Source organism: Hyphopichia burtonii (genome assembly GCF_001661395.1).
Source record: "Hyphopichia burtonii NRRL Y-1933 unplaced genomic scaffold HYPBUscaffold_1, whole genome shotgun sequence".
NCBI classification, from domain to species: Eukaryota; Fungi; Ascomycota; class Pichiomycetes; order Serinales; family Debaryomycetaceae; genus Hyphopichia; species Hyphopichia burtonii.
The window spans coordinates 1,493,153-1,508,728 of NW_017963728.1; the positions used below are offsets into that span (position 1 = coordinate 1,493,153).

At 36.8% G+C, this 15,576-nt stretch overlaps 12 protein-coding genes across 12 annotated transcripts; 6 read left to right on the top strand and 6 right to left on the bottom strand.

Annotated features, from left to right (window-relative positions):
• Positions 1-84: 84 nt before the first annotated feature.
• Positions 85-730, top strand: IMP2 (endopeptidase catalytic subunit). The gene has a single exon (XM_020220526.1). The coding sequence runs from the start codon at positions 113-115 to the stop codon at positions 668-670; it is 558 nt and encodes a 185-aa protein (XP_020079026.1). The 5' UTR covers positions 85-112; the 3' UTR covers positions 671-730.
• Positions 709-2,931, bottom strand: HYPBUDRAFT_102364 (uncharacterized protein; the record flags this gene model as incomplete). The annotated part of the gene is made up of 1 exon (XM_020218192.1): positions 709-2,931. One exon carries the CDS (start codon positions 2,929-2,931, stop codon positions 709-711), a length of 2,223 nt encoding a protein of 740 aa, XP_020079027.1.
• A 330-nt stretch (positions 2,932-3,261) lies between these two features.
• Positions 3,262-3,999, bottom strand: HYPBUDRAFT_100996 (uncharacterized protein; the record flags this gene model as incomplete). The annotated part of the gene is made up of 2 exons (XM_020218089.1): positions 3,262-3,417; positions 3,457-3,999. Coding segments are annotated over 2 exons (699 nt in total), but the record flags the coding sequence as incomplete, so codon positions are not given.
• A 378-nt stretch (positions 4,000-4,377) lies between these two features.
• On the top strand, positions 4,378-5,898 carry HYPBUDRAFT_103476 (uncharacterized protein; the record flags this gene model as incomplete). Its single annotated transcript, XM_020218268.1, has 1 exon — positions 4,378-5,898. One exon carries the CDS (start codon positions 4,378-4,380, stop codon positions 5,896-5,898), a length of 1,521 nt encoding a protein of 506 aa, XP_020079029.1.
• A 202-nt stretch (positions 5,899-6,100) lies between these two features.
• RBR2 (putative lipase) lies at positions 6,101-6,709 on the bottom strand (the record flags this gene model as incomplete). Its single annotated transcript, XM_020223901.1, has 1 exon — positions 6,101-6,709. The coding sequence occupies exon 1, from the start codon at positions 6,674-6,676 to the stop codon at positions 6,101-6,103; it is 576 nt and encodes a 191-aa protein (XP_020079030.1). The 5' UTR covers positions 6,677-6,709.
• A 680-nt stretch (positions 6,710-7,389) lies between these two features.
• On the bottom strand, positions 7,390-7,971 carry HYPBUDRAFT_146347 (uncharacterized protein; the record flags this gene model as incomplete). Its single annotated transcript, XM_020219958.1, has 1 exon — positions 7,390-7,971. One exon carries the CDS (start codon positions 7,969-7,971, stop codon positions 7,390-7,392), a length of 582 nt encoding a protein of 193 aa, XP_020079031.1.
• Positions 7,972-9,077: 1,106 nt separating this feature from the next.
• On the bottom strand, positions 9,078-9,911 carry GPI2 (phosphatidylinositol N-acetylglucosaminyltransferase; the record flags this gene model as incomplete). Its single annotated transcript, XM_020223386.1, has 1 exon — positions 9,078-9,911. One exon carries the CDS (start codon positions 9,909-9,911, stop codon positions 9,078-9,080), a length of 834 nt encoding a protein of 277 aa, XP_020079032.1.
• A 105-nt stretch (positions 9,912-10,016) lies between these two features.
• On the top strand, positions 10,017-10,637 carry HYPBUDRAFT_101757 (uncharacterized protein; the record flags this gene model as incomplete). The annotated part of the gene is made up of 1 exon (XM_020218141.1): positions 10,017-10,637. The coding sequence occupies one exon, from the start codon at positions 10,017-10,019 to the stop codon at positions 10,635-10,637; it is 621 nt and encodes a 206-aa protein (XP_020079033.1).
• A 578-nt stretch (positions 10,638-11,215) lies between these two features.
• Positions 11,216-12,667, top strand: HXK2 (hexokinase 2; the record flags this gene model as incomplete). Its single annotated transcript, XM_020218218.1, has 1 exon — positions 11,216-12,667. The coding sequence occupies one exon, from the start codon at positions 11,216-11,218 to the stop codon at positions 12,665-12,667; it is 1,452 nt and encodes a 483-aa protein (XP_020079034.1).
• MIM1 (Mim1p) lies at positions 12,634-13,427 on the top strand. The gene has a single exon (XM_020220527.1). The coding sequence runs from the start codon at positions 12,814-12,816 to the stop codon at positions 13,189-13,191; it is 378 nt and encodes a 125-aa protein (XP_020079035.1). The 5' UTR covers positions 12,634-12,813; the 3' UTR covers positions 13,192-13,427.
• Positions 13,428-13,513: 86 nt separating this feature from the next.
• On the top strand, positions 13,514-15,021 carry FUM11 (fumarase). Its single transcript, XM_020220528.1, has one exon. It carries the CDS (start codon positions 13,531-13,533, stop codon positions 14,926-14,928), a length of 1,398 nt encoding a protein of 465 aa, XP_020079036.1. The 5' UTR covers positions 13,514-13,530; the 3' UTR covers positions 14,929-15,021.
• Positions 15,022-15,405, bottom strand: RPR2 (ribonuclease P protein subunit; the record flags this gene model as incomplete). The annotated part of the gene is made up of 1 exon (XM_020224022.1): positions 15,022-15,405. A coding segment is annotated over one exon (384 nt), but the record flags the coding sequence as incomplete, so codon positions are not given.
• Positions 15,406-15,576: the final 171 nt, after the last annotated feature.

The following is a 15,576-nucleotide window of genomic DNA, read 5'->3' on the forward strand; positions in this document are numbered from 1 at the left end:
TCAAAGCTAATACACGATTGAAAAAGCTCTCAAGAGATGAAAAAAAAAAAAAAAAAAATTGAAAAAATCTAATCACCAATGGGAGCAATTTTGACCTCCGAATAGATTTTCAATGGCAAGCTTCTCTAGAATAAGTAGTGGGATCAAGGCTTCTTTGGTTGCTGTTTCTTGGGTCCCAGTATTGTACTGCTTCACACAACATGTTGCTATGCCATATCAAGTAAGAGGATTTTCAATGTCTCCAACATTCAATCCAGGAACTGCAACTTTATCAAAGGATGTGGTGTTGATATATAAATGGGGCATGAAGAACCCCAATTCTATTAAAAGGGGAGATGTTGTAATGTTTAGATCACCTTCAGATCCAGAGAAATTGGTTATCAAAAGAGTGATTGGTTTACAAGGTGAAGTCATTAAACCTAAACAACCTCCGTATCCTAGAAAACAAGCCAAGGTTCCTAGAAATCATTTATGGGTTGAAGGAGATAATTCATTTCATTCTATAGATTCCAACACTTTCGGTCCAATAAGTCAGGGGTTAGTTGTGGGAAAAGTTAGTAGTATAATATGGCCTTTGTCAAGGATCGGTGCCGATATTTCTAACGGGGGTAGAGATGCTAGGTTCCCAAATCCAAAGGATAAACTGGTGAACTCAATTAATGATATATAAAATCATTACATGTATATACTTAGATATATGTATATTTTTTAATAGATTGACGATTTAATGAATTTTTCAACTTTTTCACTTCGCTTAATGATCCAAGGATCTACCCTGAGGGGTTCATGTTCATCTTGTTGGGTATAAGTGATTGGTGATCTATAGCGTGTATCCATTTCCTTGCGATGCGTGCTGGTTATGGCCCTAGTATACTTTGTTTCTAATAAAACTTCTTTATCAAAACATCGATCACCAATACGATCTTTTGAACAGATTTTATTCGGGACCCAAATGTCTAGCATTGGTCTGAATGTGTAGCCTCCATATTCATAATTTAGTAGTGATTTTCTATATTCTCTTTTCAAAATCTCTTTATACCGATTTGGAACGTAGGCTATTACTCCTTCATATAGTGTTGGAATTAGTGGATTGAGATCTTGTAAGTTATAAAAATGGTCGTTCTTGCAATTGAATATATTTTCATCTTTATACATTAAAGTCAACAGTTTATATAAATCACTATAAAGATCTTCTTTAACAATTGTATTCGAATTTTCTTTATTTGTAAATTCCGGATCTAATAGCTGATTTAACTCATTTGATGACTTATGTTTAACTGATAATTTTTCAACCGACCGGGTAAAAGCGATTGCAGTTATATCGACGTAAAATCCGGTTTCAATATCGATAAACCTTGCATCTATTATATTTTCGCCATTACCCTTTTCACGCAAATGAATACTAGAGCCGACATCAATAAGATATTTGCCAATGCCCAAATTTTCTCTATTGTTAGACGTCAAATCAACCACTAAAGTTTGGTTATAGTTTCTCGCAAGAGTGATCAAAGATTCCATAGTAATCTGGACATCGAGATCCTGATCCCAAGGCATATTTAATCCATTCCAATACCAACCAAGAAGCGATCCATGTGCCAACCAAGTATTCAAACCAACATTGTAAGCAAACCTTAACCATGCTCTGGATATTCGATGTAGGATGGCTTGAGTTTCATAATGTGAATAATCAATTTTTTGAAAAAACCTCCAATCAAAGTGTGCCCCTCTTGAAGTTCCTAATATAGATGCCTCATGAAAGTACTTAGGGGGTTCGCTATTAGAATCAAATGGATATATTGATCTTAACAATCTATGATCAAGGGAGTTCGGCGTCAATATTTCAATTGATTTCGAAACTTTATTTTTCAATTCATTTACAAAATCTTCAGCGTCAAATTGGAAATCCGATTTCTGCAAAGTTGTCGAATGTCCCATAGTACTCCCGATAATTCTAGTCACATCACCATCGATCAAGCGATCAGGAATGTATGAAGACTCGATATCTGTTGAAGACCAAAATTCCTTCAAAAACTGTACCTGGTCTTGGATATTCATACCCTTATATAAAAATTCATGACTGGATTCATTCGGAACAGTCAGTAAGTAATCATAAATCATTGATTTCAAATCATATTTATTATAGGAGTTGTCATGTCTTGCCCTATAAGTGGGAATGTTGACAGCATTACCATTTGGACCAACACCAAGCAAGCACAACCGGTCCGGGATTGGGGCCGAATGAAGCAAATAACTGGCAGATGCCAATTTATAGGCCTCGATTGAAGTATAATAATTCAAGGGCCCCGTGAATTTTACTTTGGGATATCCCGATGGAGAGGATTTCAAAGATTGACAATGTCTAGTATAATTAACTAAGGGAATTTGAGCAAACCCCAGAAATTGAATGCAATCTAAATTACTCAAATCAGTTGAATATTGGACACGGAAATTCGATTTCAAGTCAAGGATAGACGCCCAAGAGAACGGCAACGAAAATTGGGAGTTAAGCTTATTATTATGGGTCAATGACTGATACAAGGAATTAAGCCATAAAGAAACAATTAACCTTGGATCATGTTCTTGATTTAAGTTTTCGTAGAGATGCTGAGACACACTCAGGGTTTTACTATCCGCGTTAGTTTCATTAGGATAAAGAGAGTTGAAAATGCTATATGGAACGTAAGACCTATACAAGTAGTCCTGAAAGATGGGTAACTTTGTCTCAAAGTCTTCCATATCAGTGATGTTCAAATAATCATCATGATACAACCATGACACAAGCACATCTTTGGCAGCCAGATAAACAACCAAGTGCCCAATGGCAATTGATATAAAAAAATACCCGAGTCTAGTTTTGTTTTTGAGAGGAAATATGACCCCTAATATTTTTGCAAAGATCAATACGAGTTTTGATCTTCTCCATCTATCCATCAATTGAGTGAGTCTATCGATGAAATGATTAAACTGGTAACATATCCAGCTAGTCGGCTTCTTGCGATAGCTTCCAACTCTCATTTTGCCAGCTTATACCATGATAACTATTGCAATTAGTCTCTCGTGACTTTGCTTTAGGGTTTGATATCTTTTTTCATTAGAAAAGTTTACAAACATCCTCGATCACACACCCGTGCACCAAGAGGAATGGCAAAGGAATTGGCAACAGTGAAGCATTCGTTAAGGAATGGATATGGTATAAGTGTGTCCAATTAGAGGGGTGATCGGACAGGGAAAGGATCGAGTGTTGTAAAGTTATGTGAAAAATTAGTCAATGTCTTTAAGGAGTTCGACTGCCCATAAATGAATTTTGACAAAGATCTGGGCATCATTGGTTAGTTCAACTAGAGACCTTGGTTTATTCATTGATCTTCTCAAGTATCTTTCGTTATCCACGAAGATGTTTGAGTTTGTAGAGTTATTCTTTTCTTGTTCTTTTTTATTCAAACTTTGTTCTACCACCAGATTGACTTGTTTTTGAATTAAGGAAATGAATTCGTTGAGATACTGACTGACAATATCCCATTTAGATAGCAATTCGCTCTCGGAGTCTGAAATGACCATGAAGGAGTATTTTCGTTCACCTCCTCTGGCATTAACGTCTTTAATCTTGAATACCTTGTTTATACAATACCCATTGATTATATCACCATAGAAGATGGGTTTAGATAAATCTGAGGTGGTTTCAACCGATAGCGACTTCATTACCAATTTCATCAATGAAGTATAACGTTTTTGAGATACTGGATAATGGGTCGAAATAAAGATGGAATTGTCTCTATTGTTTTTCAAGTCGCCAAGTTGATTATTCTCTTTAGTGACCACATTGATACTATCATCGGGTAAGACTAACTTACAAGATGCACATGTTTGTAATTTCGATTTAGCAGGAAGAAGGTATTGAGATTTCAATTCTGGCGTAGTGTATTGGGTACAGCTTATACTGGAAGGACCATGAATCTCGCAGAAATGGGCCAAACATACAATGTAATTGGCCATACTAACATTAACTAACAAAGTCCAATAAGGTAGATTAAAGGTGTTTGGGTTAAAGTGGAAGAGTTGTTGATGGGAAATCGCTATCAAAGCAGGAGATCTCTTTTTTCGGTTGGTTTTGAAAAAAAAAAAAACACTAATAAAGCACCTGCTAAAATTAAGGGATTCAATTGATAAAGAAGGAGAGGGATGAATAATCAAAATGATTTCAAGATCAAGAATCTACGATCACTATCGTTGAGGAATCTTAATCTAGATAGTTCCAACGGACACAATGCAATATTGAACAAACAAAAGGGAAGAACCCGAAGGACTAGTTTTATACAATCGATTCAATCATTGGACAATGGGATGAATAACGAAATTGATTTGATAAAGATCAATCGCATGAAGCTACTTGATAGTTTTTTCACGATCCACTTATCGGAATTGGTCAATTCCAAAAACCCAGATGGGTTAATATATATTAGTGATATTGTACGAAGCAACACGAATCCCAATTTCGGGATCGTAAATCTACCTAGCTTACCGAATAATTTGATGAACTGCAAAAGCATTATACTAAAGATTTGGTGTCGAGAGTCTGAAGTGTACATACAAGATCAAGCATGGAAATTAATGAGCTTCATAGAATTATACTTACCAACTTTGAAACAGATATCTAGTAATACCGACGAGGACTTATTTAACGACAATTCCATAGTCTTTAACTTAAATGGACGATACTATACATTCCAAGAGTGTTATAAACGTGAAATGAAACAAGAAAGGGAACTAACCAGTCATAGTATATCATATTCATTTGATTCAATTAGAAGTTTGAATAATTCCCATAAATTGATTAAAGAATTGAGTGAGCTGAAGCTGAAATTGGGACAACAGATTCATATGAAGCTTAAAACTTTGGATACTGATCTCCAAGATACTGAGAAGTATAGGATAATGATTCAAAGATTAAACAAGCTAATTATAAAACAAAAGTCTATAAATGACAACATATTATCAGAAATAGTATCTAAAAAAATAAAGATAAACCAAACAAAGACAGTTATTGAAGAAGATTTCCCGATTATTAAAAAAATGGGTCAAAATCGATTAGATATCGTGAAATCCCAAATTGAGCCAATAACTGAAAATTTAAATCAATTAATCTATCCTTCGATAATTAGTAAATTGCAAGAGTATGGGAAAGTCACCCAGGAGATCATATTGATTGATAAATCCCCCCAATCAATTCGGTATACAATCATGGGATTAGAATTTCCTTCCACCATCAAAGAGTTGTTAGACATTTGTTATTATAATAAGTATGACTTGTCCAATACTTATGAGGATGACATCATTTCCATGATAAGTGAAGATGTCCATCAGCTTAATATTGATATTATCAATTCGGGACTTTCCTTCATTATTCAATTACTTATAAATTTATCAGAGATTACTCGTCTGCATTTGAAATATCGCCTAATATTGAATGGAAGTGAATGCTATATAGTAGATCTGGTGACCAGCTTGAATAACCTTGATCCGATTCAAAAACAAAGAAACGATACCTACCTACAGCATTTGAAAAGACAGTTAAAAATCATTTATGGAGATAGTTATAGTGATTTATTGATATATCCATTATATCATGATCTCCAACAAGTGGAGAAACAGGGAATGGACTACTATGGAGATTCTGGGTCAAAATACTTAATTAAAAACCCTGATTTCGAACAAGGATTAAAGTTACTAAATAAAAACTTGGTCTATTTAATCAATCATGTGACTGATATTTATAACAAGACTGGCAGTAAAGACCACCAGAATAACCAAATTTCAAATAACATTCCAATCGACTGCTTAGACAATTTCCTCTGGAACTTACAATTCTTACTATTATTTATTACAGCTCCCACCAGTTAATTGATATAATTGCATTTTTAAATTATAATTGTAGCCGTAAGGATGCGACATTTTTACGAGGCTCGGTGTACGGGCTGAAAAACAATCGGGGTTGTTTGAGATTACCCAATTAGGCAATCTAACGATGCGTCGAGACTACAATTAGATCAATCAACAAACGAATATATGGGTATCAAAAGCTATAATACAGAATAAAATACAATCAGAGCAAGACGAGGGCGATGGCACCTAAGATGGCACCGACCTGGGTATAAGAACCGGCGCCCATGGCATTAGCACCACCAGTAGGGGTACTACGGGTAGTGTCTTCATAAGGAATCGAAGAAGAGTCACCAGAACGTCTTGAAGTGGATGATCTTCCAGAGCTTGAGCCAGAGCTTGAGCCAGAGCCGGAGCCAGAGCTTGAGCCGGAGCCAGAGCCAGAGTTGGAACCAGTCTCCGCTTCGGCTCTATCGGTATAACCAGCTTCAGAAACATCAGAGGAGATTCTTGAATACCAAGGCAAATTGGTGGCATAATTTTCCAACGAAGTGACATCAAGATCATTCAACAAAGTAGTATAAGCATCGTTAGTGTAAGTAGCAGCTTGAATGGCCAAATGAGTAACTTCTTCAGGAACACTTTCAGCAGTTTGAATGAAATTTATGTAGTCTTTAGCATGTCCTTTATAATCAGATACTAAAGCAGTGACGAAAGCAATATCGTAACTATTAACGTCCGAAGCTTTAGTGAAAGCAAGTAAAGTTGATAATAATAAAGTGGAAATAGTAAGCTTCATGACAATAGGATCAAACAAAGAGTAGGGAGCCAGGGTAATTAATTTCATTTCAATGATTTCTAATCCTATTTATACTTGATAGACCCAAGCCTGGTTATACTATTTATACACTGCTTAACAGTTTTGAGTGACTTTTCAATACCCCGAAAAAGTAAAAAAAAAGTGGTCGCAAAAAGCGAAGCGAAGAAAAAAATAAAACGTGGACGACATTGCGACATTATTTTACAGCCATTTACTTGTAGCTATTGGATAGATTTAGGTATTGATAACTCGGGTATCGAATACTTGGGTGTGGGTAAGCTGATGGCGACCCCCCTTCAGCAGGAAGGGGTTGGACGGTTGTCTAAAAATAGCAGAAAGGTGCCAATGTAGGCGCTGTGCTGAGGTGATATGCTGCAGTAAGGGTTCACAAGTCCGACCAGGCACTTGAGATGATACCCTAACAGAGGTGACGTCGGAACAGGATACTAGAGCTGTCAGGCTGCAACCAGGCAGGCTGAAATCCGAAAGCTTAAGTTACGTACATCAATTACGGGCATCAATTACAGGCTGACATAAAGTTCATGCTGACAGATTAAGCTACAGGCTGACAAAGTTGAAAAAAAAACGTAATATTAAAAATAATATTATAGAAAATTAAATATCACAGATATTAGAAAAATTAAGGAAATAAAAATTACAAAATCACTTTTAGTCTAGTTAGATTAACCCACTTAGAGTAATAAACCACCAGCAATGGCACCCAAAGCAGCGACACCAATGTTAACACCGGCATTGTTAGAAGCACCGGAGGAAGAAGAAGAAGAAGAACCAGAACCAGAAGAACCAGAACCAGAGGAACCAGAAGAGGAACCAGAACCGGAGGAGGAAGAGCCAGATTCACTAGAAGAACCACCGGAAGAACCAGAACCGGAGGAAGAAGAACCGGATTCACTAGAAGAACCACCAGATTCAGAAGAACCAGATTCAGATGGAGAGCCGGATTCAGAAGAAGAACCACCGGAAGAAGAACCAGATTCAGAAGAACCAGATTCGGATGGAGAACCGGATTCAGATGAAGAACCACCAGATTCAGATGAAGAACCACCGGATTCACTAGAAGAACCACCGGATTCACTAGAAGAACCACCGGCAGCAGAACCAGAGGAACCAGAGGAACCAGAGGAGCCAGAGGAACCACCAGAGGAAGAGTCACCACCGGCTCTCTTGACAACATCATTGACGGCTTCACCGTAAGTGATGGCTTGGACTGAGGTAATAGCGACAGCTAAGGATAAAACGGTTGAGAATTTCATTATTGTATTATTATTGATTTATTGAACTAATTGACAGATACAGAAAAAAAATATACCAGCTAAACCAGACTTTCATCTCCATATTTATATAATTGCAAAATGAATATCTTACAGCCACTTTTTCCATCAAAGGTTCCTGCATTTTTCATTTGTTTGTCAATAACCTCAGTTGGCTGGAGTCTCCCACCAATCGTCATCAATAAGCAAACAATCTGTTTAACTGTGGTTATAACCATTAAAAGGGGTAACAACCTAGGACTTCCATCTAGGCTGTAATATTTTGGAGTATGAGGCAAAAATCGCAGCAACGATCTGTGCTCAAAAAACTTGCTCGTTAACAAAACAAAAAAAAAAATAACAAGTCTCTATTTTTTGGTGTTTGGCAGTAAACATAACCATACGACACGATAGTCAGTTTAATCGATTCTAACCATTTCCACGTCGCCAACGCCAAAGCCCACGCCCAAGCCCACGCCAACACCAACAACAACGCCTACACCGAAGCCAACGCCATTGGCAGACCAATGGTGTGAGAACGAGAAGAGCATTTGGGCCGAAACAAGTTTTGCAGCAACTCATTTCACCAATAAACAGCAATTGCTCTTACGATGAAATAGATTTTACAGGTTGGGGCTAGTAGAATTAGTTAGTTTAGCTATACCTAGATTACTTATTTGGTGAAAAACGATTCCAGTTAAGGTCATCCTCCGGGGCTTGCTTGAGTGAGTTATGAACGACTTTGGCCTTGATATTTCAACACGAAAATTGGTCTTGTTTCTTTTTTGTTTGGGAATCCGTCTTGATAGAGTATGTTTGGTGCTCATGATGAGACAATCGAACAATCTAGGGTCTGGTGAACGTGCCCATCTCCCAAGCCTTACACAATACACCAATACACAATACACCAATACACCAATACACCAATACACCAATACACCAATACCCCAATTGACCAACTGAGCAAACGTTTCAGTCTGACAGCTGGTGTTGCACACCTGCACACAGCCCGGGTTGGGCCTTGACAGGATGGTGCTGGGGATTGCAGGTTAGCAGCAGGAACCATGGAGGTTTGCAGTCATCAGCAACTTGATGAGTGAAACAGGAAGCTAAATCGTTTTAATGATAGGTTTAGCCGGATCCCAAGGGCCTTGTAATTCATTTTTATATTTTTGTAAAAACAAAAAGTAACCTGGAAGACAAAACAGAATACCAATTTGACCCGAGAAGTAAATTAAGAAGAGGTTGAAATTAGCCAATTTCCAAATCATCGTTAAGCTAATCAATTGAATGGATATTAATAAAGTATAGTGCTGATTGAATCGGGAGAATTTCCTCAAACTGAAATCAATGAACGGAAGCAAGATATTGAATTGTAGGACAAATAATAAAAAACAGTATACTTGTAAATTTGAAGATAATCTCGATGCCAAAACGATGCCATTGGCCATGGAGATATTGGTGGAAAGAATCGGTCTGTAGTTGATGATCTTGGATATGTCCATGGCATAATCGTGGAAGACGATATTGATCAAACATAAGATGAACGATAACGCCCAAATAGAATCAGAAGAAGTTGATCTGGTTAATGATTTAAGTAACGGGGATAAAACAAGCAAGATAAAGTTGATTAATAAGAAAGACTTAATATTTTGAGTATTTGATAGCAGGTTTTTCGGCAAGCCGATTAAAAACGTCATCAACGATAGACTCGATATTATAATGGGGATTATTGGATTAATGTGATTATAATAAATACTGGTAAACGTTAATATAACTAAAAGTAAACTTGAAATGTACATTGAAATAAGCGAAAAATCATACACCAACTTCCAATACGAGTACTTAACCACCGTCAGGTTGGTTTTCAACTGATCAAGAAACGACTCATCGGTATAGTTATCTGGGAATGGCTGCTTCAAGTATAGTAATTTCTTCCACATTAAAGAAGTAGTTGTACTTGATCAAATCAGAAAGAAAAGCCAAAAAAAAAAAAAAACGGTACCGCACAAAACTTTCAACTACACCTTCTTCCTAGCAAGTTGCCAATGTCTACCGATAAATTACGGGTTCCAGGAACCAGCCCTAGTCACACGCGGGCGTCGCTGACTTCGGGCTACTATAATAATCGCTTGAGTCGAACCAATACTACCGAAACTGGCCCGGCGGCTTCCATTAACGAAAGTGTTCGAACCATGGATAAATTACCAACCGCCAAGCCCGCCATCACCCAAATGGATAAGTTATGGACTCAAATCGATGTATTAGACGACGTCAATCGAATGAGTGAAGAAGTACGAGTGAAAGGATCCTTTTTCAACGAATCTTTTGAAGCAAAATTGATTGAATTAAAACAACTGCAATCCAACCTCTTACAAGTAATGTCAAGACAACACATCAATGAAGGCGAATCTCAACAGGATGCCACCAGAGAATCTTCTGAACACCTAGCCAAAGTCCAGGAAGAAGAACCAGCGAACGACACAACCAAACATGAAAAATTAAACCAATTTTTCAATAAAATTAGTAACGAAAATGATAATCATATGTTATATCGTAAAACCAACTTTGATGAAATGAATGACTACGTGGAAAATATCAGAATTAACCTCCAGAAAGTGGGGGATTCAATGAAAAACTTCGACGAAACAACAAAAGACCTCTGGTAATAGCCCGGAAATAACTCATGTATTTCGGATTATCTACAATCATTCAATTCTCCAGCTGGGGACGGTTACGGAACTTTGTTGATCCGCCTTGATCTGTGGAGTCTCCCCTTGGAAGAATCTGGAGTACATTACAAAATCATCTCGTGTCTTTGGGGTCATGGACCATAATCATCCGATGCCTTGTCTCAAAGACTGACGTTATTGTTTATCCGGCAGCATTGATTTTTCCCAGTGTTTCCCACGACTGGCCCCATGATGAAATCACCAGATGCCTCCCATCACCTTACCTTAGTTCCTTGCTGGGAGTTTAAGCGTTATTACACATCTGACCCCCACCAATAGCTTATTACGGCTCTTTTCAACATGCTTTATTGTTGTTTCTTTTGATTGGGGTGAGTTTATACGGTTTTGTACCGACAGCAGGAGAAACTGGAAAATCTCGTCGAATTTTTTTTTTTTTTTTTTTTTTTGGCTTTGTTCTTTTGTATATAAAAACAAGTTAATCCCCAATACTTAACTAGTTAGGTAAATTATATAATTTATATAGTATAAGAAATAGAATAAAATCACAAATCAAGATGGTTCATTTAGGTCCAAAACCCCCACAACATAGAAAGGGTACTTTCACTGATGTTCCACAAGAACTTTTAACTGAATTGAAAAATTTAGAAGAATTGTTAACTATTACACCAGAAACATTAATCAAGATTACCGATCACTTCATTACTGAATTAGATAAAGGATTAAGTAAGAAGGGAGGGAATATTCCAATGATTCCAGGTTGGGTCTTGGATTTCCCAACTGGTAAAGAAACTGGTGATTATTTGGCTATTGATTTAGGAGGAACTAATTTAAGAGTTGTTTTAGTTAAATTAGGAGGCAATCGTGATTTCGATACCACTCAATCTAAATTTGCTTTGCCAAAACACATGAGAACTGCTACATCTGATGAATTATTTGATTTCATTGCTGAATGTCTTAAAAAATTTGTTGATGAAGAATTCCCAGAAGGAGTTTCTGCTCCATTGCCATTAGGTTTTACCTTTAGTTATCCAGCATCTCAAAACTCTATCAATGAAGGGGTTTTACAAAGATGGACTAAAGGTTTTGACATTGATGGTGTTGAAGGTAAAGATGTTGTTCCTTTATTACAAGCTTCAATTGAGAAAGTTCAAGTTCCAATTGAAGTTGTTGCTTTAATTAACGATACTACTGGTACTTTAGTTGCTTCCATGTATACTGATTCCGAAGCTAAAATGGGGTTGATTTTCGGTACTGGTTGTAATGGTGCTTATTATGATGTTGTTAAAGATATTCCAAAATTAGAAGGGTTAATTCCTGACGATATTGATCCAGAAAGTCCAATGGCAATCAATTGTGAATATGGTGCTTTCGATAATGAACATTTAGTTTTACCAAGAACTAAATACGATATTCAAATTGATAAAGAATCACCAAGACCTGGTCAACAATCATTCGAAAAAATGATCAGTGGTTATTATTTGGGTGAAGTTTTAAGATTAATTTTATTAGATTTAACTTTAGAAAAAAAATTAATCTTTAAAAATCAAGATTTGTCAAAATTACAAACTTCTTTTATTTTAGATACTTCATTCCCAGCTAAAATCGAAGAAGATCCTTTCGAAAACTTAAGTGATGTTGCTGATTTATTCCAAAATCAATTAGGTATTCAAACCACTTCTGCTGAAAGAAAAATCATCCGTGTTTTAGCTGAAAAGATCGGTGAAAGATCTTCAAGATTATCAATTTGTGGTATTGCTGCCATTTGTAAGAAAAGAGGTTATAAATCAGCCCATTGTGCCGCTGATGGTTCTGTTTACAATAAATACCCCGGTTTCAAAGAAAGAGCTGCTCAAGGTTTAAGAGATATCTTCAAATGGGAGTCTAAAGAAGATCCAATCATTATTGTTCCTGCTGAAGATGGTTCTGGTGCTGGTGCTGCCATCATTGCTGCTTTAACTCAAAAGAGATTGAAAGAAGGTAAATCAGTAGGTATCAAGAAAAACTAATTATAATTATATAGACTCAATTAATGTTTATGATAGTAGCTTATTTGTAGTACCTCGTAAAAAAAACCCGTTCACCAGGACAAAAAAACATCCAATGTTAAAACGCCATCCTCTCCTTCGATAACTCCTTCATCCTCGATACACCAATGTCAGTAGCCAGACCCCAAGGAGAGCTCTCGGAGCTCACAGAAGCAAACGATATAACTGTGGTCAAGTCACAAATGTCTCTGGACGAACTCGTAAACGAAGAAGACATCTTGAATACCGACAGAATTATAAATCAGGGCAGATTAGAAGAAGAAGAAGAAGAATTGGCCGTTACCCAAGAAACATACACCATTGACTTATGGTCTATATTGAAAAAAGGCTCAATCAACCTCATATTGCCGTTTATAAACGGGATGATGTTGGGTTTTGGTGAGATTTTGGCTCATGAAATCGGTTTCAAGTACAACTGGAGAGGTGCCAAAGTCAGCCCTCCAAGAAGAATCGAGTCTAAACAAAAGGAGTCAAAGTTCTTATAGCTTTTTGAATATCTTAATGTATATACTGAGAACCATGTGTTTCCTTCACTTCTTTACTCTCTTCATTTACTTTTCTAATAAATATCTCCATTCTTGCTTTTTTTTTTTCTTGTTTCTCGTCAACACAATCGCATCTTCAATACAACCTGATCTCTGGCTGTTGCTGAAGACCCCTCTGTAGTTCTGGCTGTCTGTAGATCTGGCTTCTGATTGTTCCGGGGTCACAAATTAAAATTTTCCGAGTAAATCTCATTAATTCGGAGATTTTCAGCCTAATTTTTTTTTTTTTTTTTTGAATTTTCATTAATCCCTTTCATTTCTTCATAGAACACATTGAAGATGTCTTATAGAATTGAAACCGATGCTTTTGGGGAAATCCAAGTTGATACCTCGAAATATTATGGTGCTCAAACCGCAAGATCAAAACAGAATTTCAAGATTGGTGGGGATCAAGCCCGGATGCCAATTCCAATTGTTAGAGCATTTGGGATTTTGAAGAAGTCAGCTGCAATTGTCAACGAAAGATTGGCTGGGTTAGATCCAAAGATCTCCAAGGCCATTCAAGAAGCTGCAGATGAAGTGGCCAGTGGGAAATTAGATGATCATTTCCCATTGGTGGTTTTCCAAACCGGTTCTGGTACCCAATCTAACATGAACGCAAATGAAGTTATTTCAAATCGTGCTATTGAAATATTAGGGGGTGAATTAGGATCCAAGAAGCCGGTTCATCCAAATGATCACTGTAATATGTCACAATCTTCAAATGATACTTTCCCAACCGTTATGCATATTGCAGCAATTACCGAGATCAATAATTTATTGGTTCCAGAAATGACAAAGTTACGTGATGCATTGAAAGCAAAATCAGAAGAATTTAATGAAATTATCAAAATTGGTAGAACTCATTTACAAGATGCAACTCCTTTAACCTTAGGTCAAGAATTTTCTGGTTACGTTCAACAATTAACCTTTGGTATCGAAAGAGTTAAAGCTACTTTACCTAGATTATCTCTTTTAGCACAAGGTGGTACTGCTGTCGGTACTGGTTTGAACACCAAGAAAAACTTTGATGTTGAAGTTGCAAAAGAGATTTCAAAACAATCTGGATTTGAATTCCAAACCGCCCCAAATAAATTCGAAGCATTGGCTGCTCACGATGCTATTGTCGAGGCTTCCGGTGCTTTAAATACCATTGCAGTTTCATTATACAAAATTGCTAACGATATCAGATATTTGGGTAGTGGTCCAAGATGTGGTTATGGTGAATTAAGCTTACCTGAAAATGAACCGGGTTCTTCTATCATGCCTGGTAAAGTTAACCCAACTCAAAATGAAGCTTTAACCATGGTTGCTGCCCAAGTCATGGGTAACCATACGGCAATTACTTTTTCTGGTGCTTCTGGTCAATTCGAGTTAAACGTTTTCAAACCAGTCATGATTGCAAATTTATTAAACTCAATCAGATTAATTGGTGATGGTTGTAATTCTTTTAGAATTAATTGTGTTGAAGGTATTAAAGCTAATGAGGATAAAATTGCAAAAATTATGAATGAGTCCTTGATGTTGGTCACTGCTTTGAATCCAAAGATTGGTTACGATAATGCATCTAAAGTTGCTAAGAATGCTCATAAAAAAGGATTAACTTTGAAAGAATCAGCTTTGGAATTAGGTGTTATAACCGAAGAAGACTTCGACTTCTGGGTTAAACCTGAAAACATGATTGGCCCAAAGGACTAAATCTCGTGAAATAAATATTTATTTAAACTTATAATGCAAAGTATATATTGGGATAATTTTTCGTAAAGCTCATTAAACATTAAATGCAACCCCTTCTCTCTCGCTGAATAAAGTGTAATCCAAATCTTTTCCTATTGGGAACCGCTTTTCTGCTCGGCATGTTTGGCATCGACTTACTAGTATATCACTTTTATAGTTTTTCAGTCTTGATGAATTTTCAATCGTTTTTGTCTCCGTCAACCCATGGACCAACAACGTATTACATCTAGAACATATCATTCTCTTCAAGTTCGGAGTAAGCTTGGATACTGTCTTCTTTGATACAAGGTCTGCCGTCCTCGTCAAGTTCCTTGACAACACAGAATATTTGGGATCATTATTAAAATAGTTGGAAGCTTGAATCAAATATGAAATTCTGGAATAATGCTCCCTGTTAGGCACTTGTTTGGGGGGCTGAGGTCCTTTCTGTCCAGTTCCCTTGGACCCCTTGTCTCTTTTCTCCTGTTTCTTGCCCATTATTCTTACTTTTCTGCCCAAAACTCGTAGGTTTCTTTGCTTCAAGAGCTGAATCTTTTCCCAAATCTGAAAAAGTTCTAAAAATGTCGCGCATCACGGAAAATGTCGCGACTGGATTTAAAGAAGTGAAAA

Excerpts from the sequence above, each read along its gene's own strand:
- IMP2 (XM_020220526.1), top strand. The coding sequence starts at position 113 with ATGGCAAGCTTCTCTAGAATAAGTAGTGGGATCAAGGCTTCTTTGGTT.
- MIM1 (XM_020220527.1), top strand. The coding sequence starts at position 12,814 with ATGTCAGTAGCCAGACCCCAAGGAGAGCTCTCGGAGCTCACAGAAGCA.
- FUM11 (XM_020220528.1), top strand. The coding sequence starts at position 13,531 with ATGTCTTATAGAATTGAAACCGATGCTTTTGGGGAAATCCAAGTTGAT.